At 41.1% G+C, this 24,774-nt stretch overlaps 2 protein-coding genes across 7 annotated transcripts in view; one reads left to right on the top strand and one right to left on the bottom strand.

Annotated features, from left to right (window-relative positions):
- The window catches only part of LOC111868667, a 331,386-nt gene that overhangs the window by 46,639 nt on the left and 259,973 nt on the right, over positions 1–24,774 (top strand). The gene's annotated exons all lie outside the window — the stretch shown is intronic.
- Positions 9,961–12,719, bottom strand: LOC117282658. Its single transcript, XM_033753209.1, has 2 exons — positions 11,277–12,719; positions 9,961–10,179 (listed from the first exon to the last, which is right to left on the bottom strand). Exons 1-2 carry the CDS (start codon positions 12,238–12,240, stop codon positions 10,091–10,093), a joined length of 1,053 nt encoding a protein of 350 aa, XP_033609100.1. The 5' UTR covers positions 12,241–12,719; the 3' UTR covers positions 9,961–10,090.

Here is a 24,774-nt window from a genome sequence, read left to right as displayed (position 1 = left end):
ATGTTAGCACGTTGTTCTGCATTAGCACTCAGCATTATTCCGACGGAGCTCAGAAACACGATCCGCTTCTAACAATGGTCGCGGCCAGACTAACCGATGCACGTGAATGAAACTTTGTGTGACGGTAGAGGGAAGTCCAAGGGTCAATGCCCTACCCTCCTCTTCGTCAATGACGTGGCCGGAAATGAGTCATAAAAGTAATCCGGGTTCTTTATTGCCACACCTTGTATAGTCTTCATCCTTTATTTAAACTATTTCCCTCATTTCAGATGACAGTACCGAGGGAGTAAAATCTCCCACGTCTAAGTAGAACAACGTCTTACTGTCGCTCATGTAGGTAGCGGAGTTAAGACACAAAAACGGAAATTTGTAATGTATCTCAGATATAATATAAATTATGTCAGATTTCACGTTCCTTTACCTATATCATCGAATCATTTTGGCCATGTTTTCGTATCGTTGCGAATTTCCTTATATACAGGAGTAGAGGCTGGTTTTGTCCGTAATGCTCTTGTAATTTTTAAACAAGGAACGAAAACAGGAAACTATAAGGAAGAAATGAGCGCCCAAAATTTTAAGACGTATACCCTTATAATCACAGATAATTTATTTTCATTACTGTTAGTGTACTGGAGCCGATCACAGTAGCCATGCAGACTAAGGCATGAAATGTCTTCTCCCGCTCGAACGAGCTGGGATCGTGGGTTCGAATTCCACTCAAGACGTGGATGTCTGTCTGCGTCTATTCTGTTTGTATGTAGGTAGCGACCTTGCATCAGGCCGATCCCCCTTCCGAGAAGTTCTACCGACTATCTAAAATAATAATCTGAGGTAGGACAAAGCGTTTCACACGTGTTCTATGCTCCCAGTCGCACGGCCGCTACCTACACACAGGACAACACAGACATCCATGCCTTGAGTGGGATTCGAACCCATGACCCCAGTATTCGAGCGAGCGAAGACAATTCATGCCTTAGACCGCGCGGCCACTGTGATCAGCCCTTCAGTATATGTACATAGTGTTTCTATATTCACATTTAATCAACTTTGATGCTTTATATTCCTCGGAAATCTTTCCTATTGTAAGAGAATAGGTACTATCTTCTCTTTCTCGAGCGAGTGGTGCCAGCGTTAAAATACAAATACAACTCACAAATATCGGCTAACGGATCGATTATTTCGTATCTATTTTATAATTAAGAGGTACTATAGTTAACATTGCATAGCTCCCGTTATTCTCCAAAGCTCTCACGCCAAAGAAGGGGAGGCAGAGAAAGGACTGGAGCATCACAGTGCTCCGTAACCAGTGTCTGCCCCCTCTCCCCTGCAACCTCTGCACCAGTTGATCCATTTTCACGAAACTTGGAATAATTGTCATGCCACTCGAAGCCAGTCGAAGGAGGTGCGTTTAAATTTCAGAATGTCAGGTAAACACATGAAGTGGAAACGATTCTGGCACGTTTCAGATCAGGTGAATTTACTTACGCCTCGTGAGGTGACTGCTCATCCGTCTGCATACTCAGTAAGGCTAGGAACACACAGCGACATCGGTCGTACGGAAAAATATCGTAGTTCCTATTTTGCCGTACGGCCTCCTTTTCACACTAGAGCGACCAAATACATTTCTTTGCTCTCCGACTGTCGTACGGTAGATGTCGCATATTCTACTACTTGATGCTGCATGAACCGTACGGACGTCGTACGACCGATGTCCTTGTGTGTGTTCCTAGCCTAACACTTGAGACATTTCGTGACGTTAGGTTAGAATAGGTTATTTTGTGAGTCACACTACTACGCGTCCTCCTGCTTTTTCACATTTTGGGAACATTTTAAAGGTTTCGAAATTTTGTAATATTGTAAGAGTTGGGATAATTTTTGAGAAATTTCGAATTTCGGATAATTTGAAAAATATTCAGATAGTTGAATTTCAGATTTAATATTGTTTGATATTTCTGGAGACTTTCGAAGTAAGCATGACAAAAATGACGGAATCTAGTTCGGATGATTGGATTTATTGGCACTTTGGTTGCAACCTCTGTTAATCACATTCAAATACAGCGCTGTCGCTCATTTACACATACACTGGTCCTCTCCTGGTGCCACAATTAAAACGCAGGAACTATAACAGTCACTGAATCACACGCTCCAAGTATTACACATGAATGAAGCCTTCACAGGTCGACGAATCTTAGCGCCGTTTGTTTTTAAGATAACTCCTTTGCACGGGCCCCACAGAAAACACAGTCTCTATTGTTGAAACGTGCTTACCGAACCATTTCATAGCAACGGTCGCGACGCGGACTCCATAGAAAACAGTGTCTCTATTGCTGAGGTTTGTTTACCGAGCCGATTCTTAGCAACGTTCTGGACATCCACATTACAATATTCACATGCCGGTACATAGTCCGTAATTTCGTTTGTAAGCCTAGAATATTAGGAGAGAAAGCACGATTCTCTTGGGTTTTTAAGATGCATATTGGGTATTACATAATATCCAACCCACTCGGCCTTGTTCTAGAGATTTAAATACGCGTTTTACACATTACTATATATGTTTGACAGGAAGTTATAAAACGTATTTGGACACTCATCTGTAATGTGAACATGCCCTTTACTTAACGTCTTGTTTCTATAAGCATACTTAGATAACCTTGATGGAATAAATATTATTTTCCTCAGGTAGGCTTTGTAGGTATGAAAGTATCAACTTCCGTATAAAGAAGAAGCGATGTATAGATGCCGCTCACATGTATCGAATAACAGATTAACTCTACTACATATTTACGCTTTAAAATTGTATTAAAACTGGTATTTTGTATGTAAGTTTTGAGGTTTTCACGGCGATGACTATGAAGAAAGTCGTCTTCTGGGATCTGGCGCCGTGTATTCTTGGTCTTAACCGACGTTTCGGAGGAACGTATCGCCTCCATCTTCAGGGCAGTTGAATCGCGATGCGAATACAGAGAGCCCTGAAGATGGAGGCGATACGTTCCTCCGAAACGTGGGTTAAAACCAAGAATACACGGCGCCAGATCCCAGAAGACGACTTTCTTCATGGTATTTTGTATGTTTATTATCCGCAGTTTTCTTCTTAAGTATATTTCACAGTGAAAGTTGTGAAGTATCACATTGCTCTCTAGACAATGACTCTTCCTTTCCCCCAAAGTTAGCTTCCGAACTTACTCAGCTCTGTGTAGGCATAATAGATCACTGTGGTCGCGGTGCAAGGGCCAAGAAGGCCCACCCCCTATACATTCATACTCAGCTGTTTCGCTACTGAGTATGTTTTACTTGAAGACGGAAACAGAATCCAGTCTCCGGAATGCTGTGTTTTGATAGGTAAACAGGATGGTTATTAGATAAAGACAAGACGATGGATAATGTTCAAAAACATTACTATTTGTACTAATGTACCATCATCACAAACTTTTAGATCCTGTTAACATGTTGGACGCCTGAAACCGTGACGTGGGAACTATTCTACTATATTTCCGGCCAGGTAAATATGCTTGTTTGCGTCAGACCACTGCGCATGCATCCTGCATTGTTGCAAGTCTTGGCTTATTGCTTTTGGTTATGATAGATTATGTTTTCGGCGCATACTACTACTGCTTTTTATTCTGGAAGAAAACATTTCAAAGTTTTAATAGTTTGTAACATTTTTAATTTTTGGATATTTTCGAAACAGGTCAATATGTTGAATTTGTGGATTCTACATCTTGAAAATTTATTTAAATTAGACAAGCCTTTGAATTCTTTAAAGTGTATCAAATAAAATGTTTTCTAACCGTCACAACACATCTCTCAATACTACCATTCACATTAACTGCGTATAGTGAGTTTATTGTTCTTGATTGCTACATGTTTTAGCTCATTAAAGAGTCGTCGTCAGGCAATATACACTAATAGCAATATCTATTGAATTTTTTTCTATATTATATATGTATTACATCAGTACTCCGTTCTAGAAAACCGAAATTAACGACCGTGGGGATTCGTTCCGCTGGCCACGCGACACCCTCTATCCGCTAAAGTTGGCACTAACTTCGCCGAAAAACGGCGGTCGCTCGGTCGATACAGTTCGCTTGCGAACTAAAGCCACGGAGTTTTTTTACATCAGTACACTTATTAATGTATCTGGTTAAGTACGTAGTCATTACATTCAGCGTTATGATAGAGTCATTACTGTTTCTTAAACCTATTGGAATCTAATAGAATTCTTTACTAGATGCGTACAGATATTCGTAAAAATGGTATAAAATATAACCATGTGTAAATAAAGTTTAAAATTGTAAAGTTATAAATACACTTACATGTTTTATATTGTCGTGTTTAGTTGTTTCGGTTTCTAGTTAAAGGTAAGCGTTGCAGTCATGACGTTATATCAAGCGGTAACTCATGAACAGAGGCCGCGCCATAGCTCAAGCGGTTAGTCGCTGGCTTCCCACCGCGGCGTCCCGGGTTCGATCTCTGGATCTGGTGAAGTGGGATTTGTGGTGGACAAAGTGGCGCTGGGGCGAGTTTTCTCCGAGTACTTTGGTTTCTCTTGCCAGTCTTCGTTCCATCATAATCACCCGGAGCAGGCTACAATAGGTCAATAAGTGGCCGCCGTGCATAGTGGACCCAGTTGGACTCCAACCCCCACTAAGCGAATTAAAAAAAATTGACTCATGAACATTGTTTCGGTCATAATTTAGTTTCAATCTCTTTTCGAATTCTTCTGTGAGGTGGTTGCGTTGTTTGGAACTGATGTTTCGTATCCGATCTTTATATTTTGTGGGGTTTTCCTGTGTCCCGTTGTTTGGCTTGATTAAATGTCAGATTGCAACTAGTTGCATCTTTCTTTATATTCCGCGTCTGAACTTCTGTTCCCGTTGAGATACTCCCATTTCCACGTAGCTTGTAATGATTATCATGCCACTGAAGGCCAGTCCAACACAGTCTGTTTCAATTTCCTAGTATCACAAATAACTTCGTGGTCGATATTCGAATTTGTGTGGTGGGAGCGGTTCTGGTGCCGCATAGGTAAAATTATGCTGGCGCATCAGGTGATCATGCATGTAACTGCGCACTAGGGAAATGTTTGGGCGTTACATTACGTTAGGTTACATTGCTTGGCTAGTCATACTAGAGGACATCTGCCAGCGTTTTGATATCTTCGTAAACATTTTCGAAGTTTTAAAATTTTGTAATTATAAATGTGGGCTATTTTCAATATTTTTTTGGATAAGGCCTTACAGTGTGTACTGCGTCCTTATTACGTCCTTGTATTTCCATATTTTCTTTCTCACGTATCGATTGGTTCCTATTACAAGTGTGCCAGTGATTTACATGTGTTCAATTATCTTTCGGCCGTTCACAGTGGCCGCGCGGTCTAAAGCATGAACTGTCTTTGCCTGCCTGAACACTGGGATCGTGGGTTCGAATCCCACTTGAGGCATGGATATCTATGTGCGTTCATTCTGTGTTTATGTTGTTCTGTGTGTAGGTAGCGGCCTTGCGAGGGGTTGATCACTCGTCCTAAAAGTCCTACCGACTGTGTATAAGATTAAGAAACTGAATAAGCAACCAAGGTCCACAAGGAGGCCGCGCCATAGCTCAAGCGGTTAGTCGCTGGCTTCCCACCGCGGCGGCACGAGTTCGATCCCGTCTGGTCAAGTGGGATTTGTGGTGGACAAAGTGGCGCTGGGGCGGGGTTTCTCCGAGTACTTCGGGTTTCCCTGGCAATCTTCCTTCCACCAAATTCTCCATCATCATAAACACCCGGGGCAGGTACAATAGCCCAATCAGTGGCCGCCGTGCCGAGTGGACTCCACCCCCCACTAAGCGAATTAAAAAAAAAAGTCCACGAGGACTATAGAGCCATAGATAGTTTCCCTCTGGACGATCCTGCATAGCAGTGAGAGGGGAAAGGAAGGTGAACAGGAGAAAGCGGTGGTATATCTGCTTTAAGCTGCCTCCAGTACACGTAACAAAATATTACGGTGACAAAATCGGGTAAATTTAAATGTGGTGGACTTGTAGTTTGCATGGTGGAGATTAAGGGTTCGTACTGAACTTCAGCTGGAAAGCCTGGAGAGAAGAAGGCAATTTGGGAGACCTAGGCGCAGATGAGATCGTAATATTAAATTTTATTTTAAAGAAATGTGATAAGAGAACGCTCGAATTCATCTGAGGGTAGGGACCTGTGACGGACGGTCTCTTGGAAAGACGGGAATACAACTTTTGGGCGTATAGAGGGCAGGAAATTTTTAAGACCAGCTAAAGGCATATAGATTTTAAGAATGAGTTTGCTTCATGGGTTTAATCAGTCTGTTAATGGTATGCTTCGGGTTTTGTAGTAGATCTTCGTTGGTACGTTAGAGACGGTCAAGGTTATGTTTAGAAATGGCTTCATCCTACTAATTGAACCACAACAGGTAAGATGTTAAAGTGAACAGTGTAGGCCGTTCTAATAACAATTTTTAGATGTGTATTAGTTATTTGCACAGTATAGGTCTTTCTAATAACAATCTTTAGATGTGTTTCAGCTGACGAATCGTTGTCAGTCACAATTCATGGTTACAGACTAATTGATAACTGATGGAGTACTAATTAAGAAACAAATTACCCAATCATAATTAGTCTCACTTGTGTATGAGTTACTGCTATGCCCGACGAAGTTTCCGGTAACTTTCCTTCACTTCTCCGTGTGAATATTAGTCATACTGCTTTTGTCGTGATCCTTCTAATATTCGGATTTGGCTGGGGCTGGCTCACCATGCTGATAAATTTTGAGATCTTCACAGAATTGAGAGCACCCGGGACTTCTTTCTGGGAAAGAGTTGTACCCAGAAAGGAATAAAAAAGAGAGAATATAAGGTCGCCCTGTGTTTTAAGCTTTCGTCACGTCATGGTCGGAAACAAGGGTAACTCCATGTTTGGGGTCAGATGTTCTGATATACTGGAGCCACCCCGTTGAAATGTAATATTTCTGCCGACCACAGCCGGGTGTTTTCTCTCTTGAAAGTAGGCAATAACTCAGCCTGTCCTGCCCAGAAAGGTACAGCCAGTTTCACGACCCTACTACACCCTTCAAAGCAATGTTAATTTAGATTTGAATAATTTCCCCCGGAAATGACGCGTCATCGCGGTGTGGTCTCCGTGCGTCAAAATCTTATCGATTTTACAGAATGTGTTCATTCTTTAACGTGATGGATAGCTTCCGTAATGAAAGGTAGGAGCAAGATGAAGTGGTTCCACTTCTTTACTGTAAGAACGGACTGCAATGGCCATGTCTACGTTAGCGATTCTGAATTGGGAAGAGCCTAATCAGAAGTATTATTCAGCCTTCCGTCTTTTAATCCAGTCACACTATAGCTTGAAGGGTCTTCTGGTACTTCGAGAGACTCCGACGTTGCGGAGGAAGATATTCCCTCCATATTCAGGGTCTAATAATAAGCCAAGCAAGAAACCAGTAGAAGCAGAATGCAAACTAGGCGTCGGGCTGTCTCCGAACTACAAGGCATCAAAGCGCAGACGGCAGCACTCTTCATCGTGACCGCGGGAAGAACCTAAAATCCGTCATAACCTGTGGTTGATCACACGATATTAACGTTAAATGAGGTGGAGGAATAATTTGTATTGTCGTGAAATATTTCCAGGCATTCTCATGGAGGACTGAAGAGGACCACAGTAAACATCTGTCAGATTAAGGATACGATCTTCTGCGATATGACGCCGTGTAGTATGGTAGTGGAAAAGTTTCGAAGGTACCTGGTGCAGTCTACAGCGAGAACATTTCCGAATCCTTTTTCATGAGTCATTTTACGACATTTTCAGCGTATAGACTGTGGGCAGTAGGTTACTGAGAAAACTCGCTAACTACCAGACAATACGGAATCACATCTTAGAAGACTGTAATCTTAATATTAACCGCCACGAGAACCTCATATATAATATTCTGTTAGATTATTTGGGGCCATGGCCGAGAATTCATGCTAGGACTTCCCGAATTAAATTCATACTTACTCTCTCGTGAAAGGACATTCATTGAGCAGTTTTTAATTATTCAGATCAAGACTTTTACAGTCATGGACCTCGAAGATTCATTAGTGTTATCACAAAAAAGCCACTACTAAATTCAAAACTAAACACACACAACTTACTCCTCTAAGATACATTATAATAAGTGTATCACCATCGTCCGTTCTCGCAAATGTGAACCTCCTTCGGGGTTATCCTACCAAAATAATTACAAGGTATACACAAAAGAATGGTGTGGTTTCAAAAGTTATTAAAACGTTATTTCTCAGCCTACACGGGCACAACATACACCGTCACCGGCGGCAACAGTCCGAGATTCTCATGCGCTACCAGCAGTTCGCTTCTCATGCTTACTGCGTGGCCGCGGGGCCAGTTTCAAAGATGGCGTTGCAGAAGGAGAAGGCTTTCTGTTTGCTCCGTTTTGAGGTGTCCAGATCTGTGATTACAGTGCAGCGTGCGTTTCGTGCACGGTTTCAAAAAGACGCACCACACAAAAATAACACAATCAGGTGGTACCGACAGTTTGTAGAAACTGGATGCTTGTGTAAAGGCAAGAGTCCTAGTCGACCTCGTGTGTCTGATGACAACATAGAAAGAGTGCATGAGGTGTTTGAGCGAAGTACTCGCAAGTCAGTGGGTAGAGGAAGCAGGGAATTTGGCATGCCAAAAATGGCGATGTGGAAGGTGTTGCATAAGCGGCTATGTTTTAAACCGTACAAGATGCGATTGGTGCAGGGGTCATTCCATGTGAAATCATCCAGAAAGGTCGCTCACCATTTTTAAAAAAAATTATATTTTGTACACTTATTTATACATATTTTCATACTACAAAAAAATTTTTAAAAAAATTCTAATCCGCTCAGTTCTCTCGGTACAGGCGTTTTTATAATGCGAAAAAACGCGTTTTCGGCTGAAATGGAGGTTTGCGTTATCTTCCATATCTCGATAACTATTGAAGCTACAGACTCCAATAAAAACGCTATTTGTTCCTCATGATATGGACTACAAATCATATTATTACAAGTTTTTACTCAGCTCACTTTCTGTAGGTGTAATTAAACTTGAAACTTACCTATCGATTTTGGGAAAAACGCTATTTTTGACCTTCAAAAACCAATGGGAGGGGGAAAGTATCAGATCTGTGATTTCTACCATTTGTTGTTACCTATATGGGGAATATAATCACTTAGTTTTGAATCCCGTACCTAGTTTCCAAAATTTTCCAGGAGCTTCCAAACTTTGCTCTGGGCCCCAAATCGGCCATTTTTAACATCTCATATCTCCGGTGGGGAAGCTCAGAAAATTTTTAAATTCCTAGAAGATAATGCTCTATTCTAGAGTAACTTGGAGTTAAAATTAGAACTTTGATATTCAATTAATGGCGAAGTTCTTATAATGCGAATAAACGCGTTTTCGGCTGAAATGGAGGTTTGCGTTATCTTCCATATCTCGATAACTATTGAAGCTAGGGACTCCAATAAGAAATCAGTTTGTTCCCCATGATATGGACTATAAATCATATTATTACAAGGTTTTACTCAACTCGCTTCCTCTAGGTCTAATTAAGCTCGAAATTTACCTATCGATTTTGGGAAAACCGCTATTTTTGACCTTCAAAAACCAATGGGAGGGGGAAAGTATCAGATCTGAGGTTTCTACCCTTTGTTGTTACCTACATGGGGAATATGATCACGTAGTTTTGAACCCCGTACCTAGTTTCCAAAATTTTCAAGGAGATTTCAAACTTTGCTCTGGGCCCAAAATCGACCATTTTTAACATCTCATATCTCCGGTGGAGAAACTCCGAAAATTTTTAAATTCATAGCAAATAATGCTCTATTCTAGAGTAACTTGGAGATAAAATTAAAACTTTGTTATTCAACTAGTAGCGAAGTTGTGGGCACTTTGACTTTTACAAAAAAATCAATACCTCGATAATTGGCTTACCTGCATCCAATAGTATTAGTTCTTTGTGTACTCCGATGAAAATCGTCCAGTTTGTTTGAAAGTAGTTCAGGAATTGTCCACTACCACGATGTCTTCGAAATCATCGGACTTAGATGTTTTATAACACCTGACCGTGTTTTCCTCCAGAGGGACGACCCGGTGTTTTTCTCTTGTATGGGGCACAGTTTTGCACTTTTGGAACCTGCTTTTTAGAATGATTTCATTTCTTGCAACTTCCTCTGTTGGCACAAAAAAGTAAACTATCCCTGAGATATTTTCTGTGCAGAATTTGTACAGTTCTAGCGGGCACATGATTTGATTAAAATGAGTTCTCTGAAGACTGGCTTTCGTTGCTTGCCTCTTCGTGGTGCCGCCAATACCGTCACAGGCATTCTTCCCGTGCGAGGTGGCAAAGAAGTTCCATTCTGCTTGAAGACCGAAGTCTTCATAGTGATGACATAAATTGGAAAGATTCTTTTTGTTTTTATATTGGCTTCCAGCGCCATCACTGAAATAAATAACTTTCCTGACTGAAGGCACATTTTCTTTTATATCGGCGATAAGATATTTTTGGAACACGTAAACTGTGGCTGTATCGTGCTTTACATGATCACTGATTATACACAAGCTTCGGCATTTTGTTATATTGTCCGCCTTGTAGTAATACACAAATGGGTGAAGTGTAGCCTGTTGATTTACCCAATGGAAACTTTGAATCTCGTCTTGAACGAGAAACGAATAGTTTTCTGCAAAATCTGCAAGAACGAGACACTGTGTTTCGTCCAGGCTTTCCCTCGTTTCTTTCAAATACTGGGACTGAATTTTAGCGACGTAGTGATGTTTTTTCAGTTCTGTCAGTTTTTCAATTAGAGATTCGCAGAATTCACTGTAAGTTTGCATTACAGAAATCATGTTAGCTCTGTCTGTGTTGACCCATTGTTTGTAGACTATTTGATCCGGCATGCTCTCAGATTCGGCTGATAGCAATTCCGTCAGAATTTCTTCTCCAGGGCAGTCTGCGCATTCATTACTCATGCACTTATAACTTTCGATGTCACAAACCATTACACGTAATAAATCCTTGTAGTCCGAATTCAATGTTGCTCCCTCTACCATCAGCTTAACATTTTGGTGATAGCTGCACACACAAACGGTATGAGTCCCCGATGCACCAGCAATGATACACCACTTCGGTCGAAGTGCACAAAATTTGGAGAAACCAATTTTGTGTTCAGGTTGCGTATTCTTAAAGTGAATGTAAAGTTCCATCAAATTGCATAGTATCAGCCGTTTCTGCATATGCTCTTTGATACCTCCCACGTTAACACTCACACAATCCTTTTTTCCAGGGCAGATCCTACTGTTTTCATTGTTTTCATAAAATTCCGTGACAGCCTGAATTGTTTCGTCACGAACTGGATGGCCACGCCTTTTGCCTAAATCCGGAAGGATCCCTTGCGTCTTCTGAAGCGCTCGAGTAATTCTAACCAAGTGCTCAGAAACTTGAAATTCTTGACTTATCTTCTGTCTTGACCACGAAGTTGGCAATAAGCTAATGATTTTAATTTTTTCCTCTTTGTTTGAGATTAAACATTTCTCCTTTAATTTGTTAATCAACAAATCATACTCCTCACTTAATGCAAAGGAAGGTATTTGTTCATCTGAATCAAGACCCATCGAGTCGTCTGAAAATGAACTCGCTAGTTTCCTTCGAAGAGAGTCGGATATTCTTCTACATTTTTTTGATAAAGCAGCGGGTCTTTTCCCAGTATTCATCTTCATAATTTTAGCCACAGGAGAAATATCTAGAGCCGAACATACTGCTTCTAATTCTGCCACATTTTCTTGCATAGGTGCAAACTCGCTCCTTCCAGAACCACTACTGCCCCCACTTACGGTTTCTTTAAGAACAAAAATCTTTGTGTAACAATTAGGACACAAGGATTTACCTGGTACTAGAGCTACCGGAAAATTCTTTTCTTTCTTGAGATGTTCTAATGAAATTTCACGTAAACCTTTCTTAATGGTTCGTTTGTGCACTTTTAGCGGGTCACAACAAATGTTTCCAAACAGGTGATTGTATTTAACAGAATATTTAATCTCATGATGCTTGCATATGGACCTCAAATCGCATTCACCCAATCTTAACTTTAAAACAGTTTGTTTCTCTTCACCCAATTCACTCACAAGCGTTAACTGTTTGTTGACGGCACCATACGTAGTCTTATGGCATTCTTCACGTGTGACAATACCTATAGAACATTCCATTTCAAAAACTTTTTCCTTTCGACTTAGAGAATACCGAGCTCGATACACGTAAAAGATCTACAGTTGCTGAACATACACTGACTTACAGTTCGAGACAGCATTCATGTGAATGCTTCATGCTGCTGAGAAAGCAGCCTAACACTAACATCACGATTACAAAAGTTTGGGTTCAGATGTCAAAACACACAAGGCGCGAAATAAGGGACGTAGATGTAGGTCCATGTTTATAGCCAGAGCTTAGCTCTAAGAACCGAGTGTTGATAACATGTCATTCCGAGCAGTAAGTACAGGCCTGAAAATGATTTTAGTGACAAAATATAGATCTCTCGTCTTTTATACCAAATAAAGAACCGGCAATACCATTGGATGCAGGTAAGCCAATTATCGAGGTATTGATTTTTTCGTAAAATTCAAAGTGCCCACAACATCGCTATTAGTTGAATATCAAAGTTGTAATTCTATCTCCAAGTTACTCTAGAATAGAGCATTATTTGCTATGAATTTCAAAATTTTCGGAGTTTCTCCACCGAAGATATGAGATGTTAAAAATGGTCGATTTTGGGCCCAGAGCAAAGTTTGAAATCTCCTTGAAAATTTTGGAAACTAGGTACGGGGTTCAAAACTACGTGATCATATTCCCCATGTAGGTAACAACAAAGGGTAGAAACCTCAGATCTGATACTTTCCCCCTCCCATTGGTTTTTGAAGGTCAAAAATAGCGGTTTTCCCAAAATCGATAGGTAAATTTCGAGCTTAATTAGACCTAGAGGAAGCGAGTTGAGTAAAACCTTGTAATAATATGATTTATAGTCCATATCATGGGGAACAAACTGATTTCTTATTGGAGTCCCTAGCTTCAATAGTTATCGAGATATGGAAGATAACGCAAACCTCCATTTCAGCCGAAAACGCGTTTATTCGCATTATAAGAACTTCGCCATTAATTGAATATCAAAGTTCTAATTTTAACTCCAAGTTACTCTAGAATAGAGCATTATCTTCTAGGAATTTAAAAATTTTCTGAGCTTCCCCACCGGAGATATGAGATGTTAAAAATGGCCGATTTGGGGCCCAGAGCAAAGTTTGGAAGCTCCTGGAAAATTTTGGAAACTAGGTACGGGATTCAAAACTAAGTGATTATATTCCCCATATAGGTAACAACAAATGGTAGAAATCACAGATCTGATACTTTCCCCCTCCCATTGGTTTTTGAAGGTCAAAAATAGCGTTTTTCCCAAAATCGATAGGTAAGTTTCAAGTTTAATTACACCTACAGAAAGTGAGCTGAGTAAAAACTTGTAATAATATGATTTGTAGTCCATATCATGAGGAACAAATAGCGTTTTTATTGGAGTCTGTAGCTTCAATAGTTATCGAGATATGGAAGATAACGCAAACCTCCATTTCAGCCGAAAACGCGTTTTTTCGCATTATAAAAACGCCTGTACCGAGAGAACTGAGCGGATTAGAATTTTTTTAAAAATTTTTTTGTAGTATGAAAATATGTATAAATAAGTGTACAAAATATAATTTTTTTTAAAAATGGTGAGCGACCTTTCTGGATGATTTCACATGGAATGACCCGCAGGCCTTTAAACCAGCAGACAAAGAGAAAAGGCGCGACTTTTTGCGAGGAGATGCAGTTGAAAATGGAGGAAGATGGGTTCGTAGAAAGACTGATTTTCTCCGGTGAAGCCACATTCCACATCAGTGGCAAGGCGAACATACACAATGTCCGTATCTGGGGAACCGAGCAACCACATGCACAGATAGAGCACCAGCGTGACTCTCTAAACGTCAACGTTTTCTGTGCGGTGTCCCGCGAACAATGCGCGTCCCATTTTTCTTCGCTGAAGCAACTGTGACTGGCGACTCATTTTTGGACACGTTGGAAAGCTGGTTGTGACCCAAACTGAATAACAATAATGAAGATTACATTCTACAACTGGACGGAGGTCCCCCACCCAATTTTCATAGGAATGTACGAGTGTTTCTCAATCGTGTTCTTCCACAGCTTTAGATCGGACGTGCTGCTGCAAATGGAGACAACAACCTTCTCCCTTGGCCACCCCATTCGCCGGATCTTACACCGTGTGATTTCTTTCTTTGGGGGTTCGTTAAAGACAGCGTTTTTGTACCACCATTGCCCACGTCCGTCCATGAACTTCGTGATCGGATAGCGCATGCGCTGCAGGCCATTATAGCGGACATGCTACACCGGGTCTGGGATGAGCTGATTAGCGTGTGGATGTGTGTCGTGTGACCCAGGGTGCACACATTGAAGGTTTGTAATTAACGCATGAGAAACTTGGACAGTTGCCGCCGCTGAAAGTGTATCTTATGCCCGTGTAAGTTGAGAAATAAACTTCTTATTAACTTTGAAACCGCACCACTCTTTTGTGTATACTCTGTACATGTATTTTATATGTTCATAATGTTTTCAGCCTCTCCACGTATTAATTGAGAATCTTCTGTCTCTACTTACACAGTTTTTATGTTAGTTAAAAGGGCTGTGCGCCGATCACGGTGTCCGCGCGGTCTAGGCCACGTACTATCTTCGCCCGGCCGAACACTGGGATCTTGGGTTCCAATCCCATTCGAGGCATGTATGTTTGTCTACGTTTATTCTGTGTTTGTGTTGTCCTGTGTAGCGTTTCACGGATGCACTGTGCTCCAGAGAGAGCAACAGGAATGTGAATTAGTGAAATGGCTGTGCACGTCAGTCTAATCAGATTTGCGTCAAGTTTTCCTTTATTGGGCTTCAGATATGAAGAGTGAAGCCCTACAGACACATTTATATATAGTTCGTAGTCAGTATTTGGTTTCCCCCCCCAAAAAAAACACTTCTGCGCACAGTCGGGTTGTTAACAGATTTCCCTTGATCTGTCGTTTGAAAAAGAACTGGAGGGAGTCTTGTGTACATTGTACCTCCTCTTTCTTTTTTCTTGGCACTACAGCCCCAGTGGGCCCAGGCCTACCTCCATGAACTTCTCCGTTCACTTCGGTTTTTCTAGATCTTACACATATGGTAGGACTCCTTGGGCGGGTGATCAGCTCGTCGCAAGGCCTCTACCTGTACACAAACACAGAAAAACGCACACAAACATCCATGCCCTGAGTGGGATTCGAACCCCGATCCCGGCTTCCGAGCGAGCGAAGACAGTGCATGCCTTAGACCGCTCGGCTACCGTGACCGGCACATTGTACCTCCTACTGTTTTCAACCAAAAAAAAAAAAAACCCCCACAGAGTGTCTGCATATTTTCACTTGCCAGAAACGTAAGGTGCCATAAAATCCATTTAAGTTTATTTAATATTATAGTCACAAAATCGGTCTGTTAGAATTTTTCTTGTTTAGAAAACGATGTTGGAGATATGCATAGTTTAATGTAGTCTATTTGTGGCACATTTCCATGCCAAATTTATATGCATATTTTTTCGCTCATTACATAAAGTGAGCGCGTATTGTGGAGACATCTGTCAGCCTGCAAGTTTCATTTCCTGAAGCACTTGATAGGTGTGGAAGAAGTTTCCACTGAAGTAATTTGACTGAAGGCAAGCTGAGAATTCTCCTGCATCTGTTTTTCAGATCAACAATGCCTGGAGCTGTTCCTCCAATCCAATTAACATATTCATGGTGCCGTACTTAAATTAAGTACAGGGATAACTTTTTGTTCGAAAGTTTTCACTAAAAACTAAAGATGGATTTACCTACATGAAGCCAAAATCGAATTTTATTCGTGTACGAGTATTTAAAATGTACCGTACAAAAAATAGGCGATCACGGTGGCCGCGCGGTGTGAGACATGAACCGTCTTCGCCATCCCAAACACTGGAGTCGTGGGTTCGAATACCACTCGCATGGATGTCTGTGTGCATTTATTCTGTATTTGTGTTCTGTGTGTATGTAGCGGCCTTAGACGGGCTGATCCCCGTCCAAGAAGTTCTACCGAATGTGTATAGGGTAGAGGACTGTAGAGCCATTGATGAATGATTGAATACAGAAAAATAAGAAAATAACAGAAAATATGGATTTCTTACGGTATGTAACTTTCATGTTAATAACATGTCTCAACGGAGTTTAACCAGATACAACCACAAATGTACGGAGATGCCTGGAAGTAACACTGCAGTTTTATTTAGACATATACTTTTGTATTTTTGAATGTTTATATTTCTGTTACCTGTTCTGCAAGTGAGTGTTCTAGAAGCTACAAATGATGTCAAAAGTGACATAAACATAAGAATATACATACAGTAGCACGAAAAGGGTAGCCTGAGGTAAAGTTGTGCCCATGCTTAAGCACTGCGCCATGAAGACGTATGGATCTCGACACTAGTTTGAGGTGAGTGGTCAGCTTCACGCCCAGCCGCTTTACTCCCCGGTACCCACTGGATAGGAGGCTGGGTGGGCCCCAGACCCGTTCTGGACGACATGGAGAGGAGAAAATTCTTGACAATACCGGGACTCGAACTCCGGTCCCTCGCTCGTCCAGCCCGTTGCCAGTCTCTATACCGACTGCGCTATCCCGGCTCCATATAAGTAGCCTCAGTGTAAATTAAAACGCGGTGTTCCATTTGGGAACCCGTACACACTGTTATCTCTTCATCCAGGGCAATGTCTGCCTTGCAATGTCATGTCAGCAATACATTTAAATTGTTATGATTGTGTGATGCATAATCTTAGAGAAGGCGCTTAGAAGCTCTGTTTATTTAAGTGCAGAATGAAGTGCCCCTTAAATATCTAGGGATTGTTTACATTTTATGTGCAATACACAGTTGACATAAATCTTATGTGTATTCACATCTAAATAATAACATGTGTTACCGCTGATGCAATAGTGAGATCAATCCTCAAACAAATAATTAAATCACTGCAAGTTAAGTCTGTTCAGCTGCTGCGACATTGATCAATCTTTCATATACTTACACACTAATTAGCTATCTACTACATACAGGCGATTCACATACTTTAAACCTTTCGAGGAATGTCTGTTACTGTATAATTGCCGAAAGTTTTCCGAGCTTAAATTAATAAAATGGATAAAGTAAAACTGTATTAAATTTTAATTCTTATAAGGCTTAAAGGACCGCCCCTGAGGTCTAGTGGTCAGCGTTCCTGGCTACAGATCCAGAGGTCCGGGTTCAATTCCCGGCGCTACCATATTTTTTTCTGAGAATTAGTGGGTCCGCTCAGCTTCTTGATGATAACTGAGGAACTGTTTCAAGGAAATAGCGTCTCTGGTCTAGAAACCCGAAATTAACGGCCGTGGGGATTCGCTGCGCTGACCACGCGACACCCTCTATCCGCAAAAGTCCGCACTAAACTTCGCCGACAAGCGGCGATCGCTCGGTCGGTATTGTTCGCTTGGGGACTAAAATCACGGAGTTATAAGAATTAAAGCTGAGGAAGATAAAAATACAAATTTTCTGAAAAAAAAAACGGTTTGTCATATAAGTTACGGGCAAAAGCATTATAGGGACTATCCTTACCTGAAGACGGAGACAACCCAGTCTCCGAAACGTTGTGTTTCTAAAAGAAAACAGGACGATGTTTTTACGTAAAGACAAGACGATGGATAATTCAGTTCAATTCTTTATTATTAATGTGCCGAGTCAACAGCCGCAAGGTAAATTACAGACACAGCACAGTGCAGATGAATGAATTACATTATAGACAAACTTATTAAAAGTCAAACACAAATTACAAGTTAGTACTTGGAAGAAATAATAATGAATAAAAGTAAAAGTAAACAAACAAATAGCTGATAATTATGACAGTAATAATAATTTCATTATCATTAAACTAAGTGTCATTACGAATTGAGGAACGAAACATAAATATTTAATTAAGAAATGAATATTATAGATTTTCAGAGAATAATAATAATATACGTAATTCATTTTGTTTTACTGGACATGCAAATAATAAAAATACTAACAGTTATACTATAATGACCAGAAACATAACATTTGTATTAACAACCTTTGTTCGAAACATTTTGCGATGTAGTAAATTCTTTAGGAAGCCGCGCCATAGCTCAAGCGGTTAGTCGCTGGCTTCCCATCGCGCCCGCCCGGGTTCGATCCCGGGGTCTGGTCAAGTGGGATTTGTGGTGAACAAAGTGGCGCCGGGGCGGGGAATCAGAGTTCCATTCACTCCAGAGAACCCCTTCACTGCTTGCTTTATAGTCACTTCCTACCTGGGATTTGGGATTCTGAGAGCGGTAACGACGTGTAGTCTGTGAACGTTTGCCGGCCTACACGGCGTCACATTCCATTTATTCTCCATCTCTCACCATTTCGAGCTCCCTTTTACATTTTTGTGAAGTGGTAACCATTTGTACCCGGTTTCCGGTTTCGTTACTGATCGAGACTGGTTTCTCTAATGGTATTCATTTTTTTTTTTTGTGGTTTTAAACTAACTTTTAGCGCCGTCTTCTTTTTCTTCTTCTGTTCCCATTGCTCTAACTTGGAGCAGAGGGCATCCATGGAACGCTTCTTTTCACTTCAGCTTCTTACACACTCGATAGGACTCCTTGGACAGGAGATCAGCCCAACGAAAGGTCGCTGCCTAACACACACACAGAATAAACAGACATCCGTGCCTTGAGTGTGATTCGAACCCACGATCCCAGCCTTCGAGAGGTCGAAGACATTTCATGCCTCAGACCACGCGGCCACTCTGATCGGCAAACCACTCTTAGCAAACTTCTCTAAAATAAGGAACTTTTTTTTTCTTCACATCCATCGCGAATTACGATTCACTTCTACACAAAGTACATGCTGAGTTGAGCTTCATTAATGGCGAAGAAGTCTCTCTTTCGATTACTGAATCTTCTTGCTGCCACTCACCTCTTCTGTACTACGATACGCAATGATAGGGTCCCGAAATCTTGCTGTAGCATGTGGGACATAAAGCGAAATGATAACGCCCCCCACCCCCACCCGCCATTCTGTCTGGGTCCTTATACGGCTGGTTACAGATTTTATTCGAGGCGCCGTTTCAGTTTGTAGAAATAAAAAGAAATCCGCGAATGTTTTGCTGTTTACAGACAACACAGAATTTATAAAATGGCGATATTGGCTCGCGGATAGTTCATTTATCAGTCGCAATATGCTCATCATCCTACAGGACATGCAGAAACAGTTCAGAGCTTCTTCATCTACCACCGACCAACTCGTCTTGTTGAAACCCACCGACGTAACTTCTCACCTAATCACTCGAGTAACACATGCAATATCCTGTTAGGGATTATGTACTCGGTACCATAACCTTCAAGAGTTGGACATTGCCGTATCTTGCAGCGCCGAAGTAGTTTGAGGCAACGTCTTATGTCTGCGCCAACTGTGTGACTCGAATCAAGAACTGGTTTCCGGATTTGCCTGCAACAAGCTCAGAAACAAGAGTTTCTTGATTGTATATGTCTTTAGGAGACCTCTGAGCAAAATTAGGCAACCATTTCCCGCCCAAGTAGTTTCCAATGCCTCTGGTGGATGGGGGAAATATCAGGTACCGACGGCCGACCTCGTTGGCTGAACGGGGCTGATAGAACGCACCAGTACCGGTAGGGTATGGCCACAGTAGAAATTAAAAGGGACGCACAAAGGACCAATAACTGGTCTAAGCGCATGGGGAAACCCACCCCCTCTAATAATAATAATAAAATAATTCTTGATTGTATTATGCTCTAATCCGTAACATGTTTTCAGAATTGGAATTAAAATTGAAATCTCCCCGGACTGAAAGTCGACACATTCCCCCACAAATGGCCACCCATTATTTCAGGATATTGCAGTATTCCCTGTAAAATATTTCATTTCTTGGTGTCTGAGCTTTATATTGCAATACGAATCTCCTTTCGAGATCCAATCAAGTTGTGTAGGGCAATAAAACATGGGGTGACTTTGCGCAAAAAAAAAAAATCTCTGAAATAACATCTACACCTCCGCAATGCATTTGTGCATGTTTACGTGTGGGGTTGAAAGTCATATATTTCAACCCCTGCTTTTCCTCTGAGGGGCACATCCCCTAATAATGACACTGACCTACCCTCATGCTACACTTCCCTTCCCTCAAGTAAATTTACTGTATCTCCCTCTTCAGCTGTGTTCCATTTAGCTCCCTGCCCCCCCCCCCGCAATCGTAAATTGCCGGCTGCGGATGTAAAGAGAGTCTGAGAGGGTGCCTGATGTTCCGTGTAATCGATTTTGTTTCAGTTAGATTCTGTCTTCGTCCCATTGAAAGATTTCAAGACGTTTAGCAGATTGTTCTAGGAAGCCTCGTCTCAGACGTTACAACTGGTGTCAGAGTTCGTGGCACGGCTCTGAATCGAGATAAACAACAATCAAATATATTCAGTTCACTTCCATACGAAAAACCACCTGTGACTGTCTAAAGCATTATTAGGCATGGAGTGTTCTCAGGTTGTGAACGCAGGAAGCGATAGAAAATATAGTTTGAATATAAACAAAAGAAACTCCGTTGCCTGTAACCCGCAAGCAAACTATACCGATCGAGCGACCGCCGCTTGTCGGCGCAGTTAGTACAAACTTTAGCGGATAGAGGGTGTCGCGTGATCAGCGCAGCGAATCCCCACGGACGTTAATGTCAATTTTCTAGACCGGAGCCGCTACTTTTCCATTGAAATAGCTCCTTAATTATCCTCACGAGGCTGAGTTGACCCCCGTTCCAGACGCACTAATTCTCAGAAAATCTTGTAGCGCCGGGAATCAAACCCGGATCTCTGGATCTGCAGCCAAGAACTCTGACCACTAGACCACAGAGGGGGTTTGAATATATTGATATAAAAGTTTGTGAAGATGGTACAGTAGTACAAATATTATGTTTTTGGACATCCGTCGTCCTGTTCTTATCTAAAGCAACGCCCTGTTTGTATTTCAAAACACATCGTTTCGGAGATAGAGACTATTTCTATAGATTGGTCCCAACTGAGTACGTTTTACCTGAAGACGGAGACAGAATCCGGTCTCCGAAACGTTTGTGTTTTGAAACATAAACAGGACGATGGATAATATCGAAAAACGTGAATTTGTGAATATATTGAATTAGAAGTAACGAACGGCCGCTAAGGGGTGATATTCCAGCTTGGGGAGTTGACGGGTGAACTAGCATTCCTCAGATTGGGCGAATACTTCTGAACACAAAAATTAATTTTCGGGTTCATAAAAAGGCGAAGAATTCTATTACTGTCTGAGGGACTGTTTAACATTTAAAATAGGGCTGTGCTTCATGAACTAGTTGGACACTAAATAAATACCTCATTTAACTGCCTAAGAAATGAGCAGGCCTCTTTACAGAGGCCATTAATCTTTTTCTTCAGATAGCAATTTTTCTATCAAACGGCGCACCGCAAAAAAAATATATTTCGCATAGATCACTTATTCCAAACAGGTATCAATTTCACATGTGTTTAAAACTTATTAAGAAATGTGATCTGAAGCATAATAGTGGGGTTGGAACGGAAATCTATTTCCCCTGACAACTGTCGATGTATACGTACAGTCTACCTTGTGAAGGTGAAGTGCGTGACAGAAGGACACGACCTCCAGTAAAGGCTACTTCATGATATTTAATTGCATATAAAATGCTTTCTGTCTTCATAAGCCCACATCTCCCCTTGGCACTTCTTCAGATGTTAAAAAGCCTTGAGCCGGCATAGCTCAGTCGGTATAGCGGTGGGCTGCGTGCTGGATCGTCGGGGTTCGATTTCCGGCAGGAGCAAAAGATTTTTATTTTCTCTATGGGGCTCACCCAGCCTCCTAACCAATGGGTACTGGGGCTCTTTCCCCAGGACTAAAGCGACTGGAGCGTGAAGCTGACCAGTCATCTCCGTGTAGTCCTGAGATCAGGAATGGTGGAGCTACGTCTCCACTCCCCTATACATCTTCATGGCATGGTGCTTAATTAAGCACAGAGATAACTTTAACATGCACTGGAAAAGCGCTCAGCCAATCTGGAATGTTAATTATAGGACTCGATATTTTGAAGACAGCAACTCAGAAAACAGGCACTGACCATATTGTGTGACATTTGAAACAGGGGACTGTCATACTTTCGAATATGAACAATATAATACTCGTATAAATTTAAAATTGTTTTTATAGAGGAATGATAAGAGTATATCTCTTCTTCACTTCGCAGTGTTTTATAACATCGTAAAATATAGGTCCGACATGGATTTCCAGCGACACCCAACGACACCGTGCTTCACTAACGAGAAGCCACTTTTACCGACTGTGGTGATCATTATGCGTAGTAAGTTAACGTTACACGATGCTTGACAATTCTACGTGTATGTCTCACCACGAGTGTGCTTCGCTTTGCAGAGTTGTAGAAGTTTTTTTTTTTTTTTTTTCACCTTACTGATAACTCTAGACTTTGGAAGCTGTGCGTAGCCTACTCCGTTATGGAGTGAATTTCTGCACGGTTACAATATATATTTAAGACATGTATAAATTCTTTTTGTTGCAGGTAAGTGTAATTCAAATACTCACCCCCTGATAACTGAAGTCTATCTCAAATGGACCTTCAATATCTGCTGAAACGTAAGTGTGTCTTTATAACTTACAATTCAGGGTGTATTTTTAACCTGAATTTATGTTTTGAGTTGGGCATACATACAGGTTAATAAGAACGTTAGGTAGAATTGCTAAACATTATCATATCTGGAGTTCTGCTATGTAAAGTATATATATATATATATATATATATTCCTTTCTTACGAATGACGTGCAAGAAGAGGGCGGTATTGCAGTAATAGTTGTGTGTGTGTGTGTGTGTGAATTCTGGTACAGAGGAAAATTATTGTCACCTTAAATGTGGTGGGAATTCTGTGTAATGTTTCAACTGCTGTTTTTATTAACAGGACATGAAACGAATTTATACATGTGCGGCCATGAAAAACAACTTCATTTCCGGTTCACAGTACTTAAAGCCAGTGTCAAGAGATTTAGGAAATTGTTTTAGAATGCCGAAAGGTGACGAAGATTTTACAAAATTGTAATTTATTCTGTGGGATAATTAGCTAATTGCTGTTTAACTTTCGGCTTATATTAAAGAATTTGATAGCCACCAGTCAAATCTCCATGAATACTTAACATTCCCATTTATAGCTACGATTTTCACAGTTAACCTTCATCAGATCCTCTTATTCACCGTAGCACTTAGGGCACTCCGGAATCCATTCTATGGGCTTAGTGTCATTCGGCGTTTCTATGGCAACTAATATGAATGCATAAGTGCCTATTTTTAACGCTGAAAAACGCAAAATATTTTTTCTCTTACATGTAATCTTAACGTAATAATTTTAGATGCATATTTAGGCAGTCTATGCAAATTTCATAAGCTTCATTCAAATCCGTACACTCGTTCATTTTTACAGTTAAAATCTTCACGTTTTGCTCCGTTCTATATAACATCAATTTTACAAGAAGATCAAATCAAATTTTCTAGTAGCAAAAAAAAAATTACTCACCAGTAAAAATAATTTGCATAAATACATAAGGTAAATTTATCCCATTTTTTAACTGATGAAGCACTCCGCTGTTGAGGCATATATGGGAGTGGGTTTATAGATCCATGTTTTCTTGACCTCGGCACTATTTAGAGGTGAATGGTCAGCTTCACGCCCCGGCCGCTGTACCCCCGGGGAAAGAGCCCCGGTACCCATTGCATAGGACGTTGCGTGGAACCCAGAGCCGATCTGGATGACGCGGAGAAGAGAAAATTCTTGACCCTACCGGGACTCGAACTCTGACCCCTCAGTCGTCCAGCCCATAGCCAGTCGCTATACCGACTGCGCTATCCCGGTCATGATATACGAATTTTGTTAATAAGGGAATTTAGTACGGTGTATGTTAAACGAAATAATGCACAGGAAAAATATTTTATGGCTTTGACCTGTTTATATCTACTGTGATCTGCTGTAATAACAGTGGCACTTGCACTAAGTTACCGTCAAAGCCAATGAGGTTTCCAAAATCTCAAAGAACGCACCTGAAAATAGGTGTGGCATTCCAAAATTAAGAATAGTTTTCCACTATTCTTATATCATGACCTCGTTCTGGGTTTCGGCTACCTTAGTTGTTCCATAAGCTCACTGTGTTCTACGGCGTATTTCTAGACCAGCTTCTCCAACGCTCAGAGAACCATTTATCGGTTACGATAAATATTGTTCCTTTGCTCCTGACTTCGTAATACCTCGGCTTCAATAGTGAATCTTTCCCTCAGCGGAACTCCTGTCCAATATTAGGAGACTGCATTCTTTATACGTACACTCCTCTCAATTATTCCACGATAGTACCACAGTGAAGTTAAACCAGTAGCGTTAACTCAGCGTTAATTCGTATATTCAGGAAGTTATCGGTTTGTAACGCAACAAAGGCCTTCGGTTTTTTTTTCCTTGGCACTACAGCCCCAGTGGACCTAGGCCTACCTCCATGAACTCCGTTCACTTCGGTTTTTCTAGATCTTACACATTCAGTAGGGCTCCTTGGGCGAGTGATCAGCTCG

The sequence above is a fragment of the Cryptotermes secundus genome, unplaced genomic scaffold, assembly GCF_002891405.2.
Source record: "Cryptotermes secundus unplaced genomic scaffold, Csec_1.0 scaffold280, whole genome shotgun sequence".
Taxonomy (NCBI): Eukaryota; Metazoa; Arthropoda; class Insecta; order Blattodea; family Kalotermitidae; genus Cryptotermes; species Cryptotermes secundus.
Note: the sequence above shows the minus strand (reverse complement) of the source record. Positions and strands in the feature narration are given on the sequence as shown.

Excerpts from the sequence above, each read along its gene's own strand:
- LOC117282658 (XM_033753209.1), bottom strand. The coding sequence starts at position 12,240 with ATGGAATGTTCTATAGGTATTGTCACACGTGAAGAATGCCATAAGACT. Across the intron at positions 10,180-11,276 it reads TAACGTGGGAGGTATCAAAG|AGCAGGTTCCAAAAGTGCAA; the intron begins AGCATATGCAGA and ends ATCATTCTAAAA.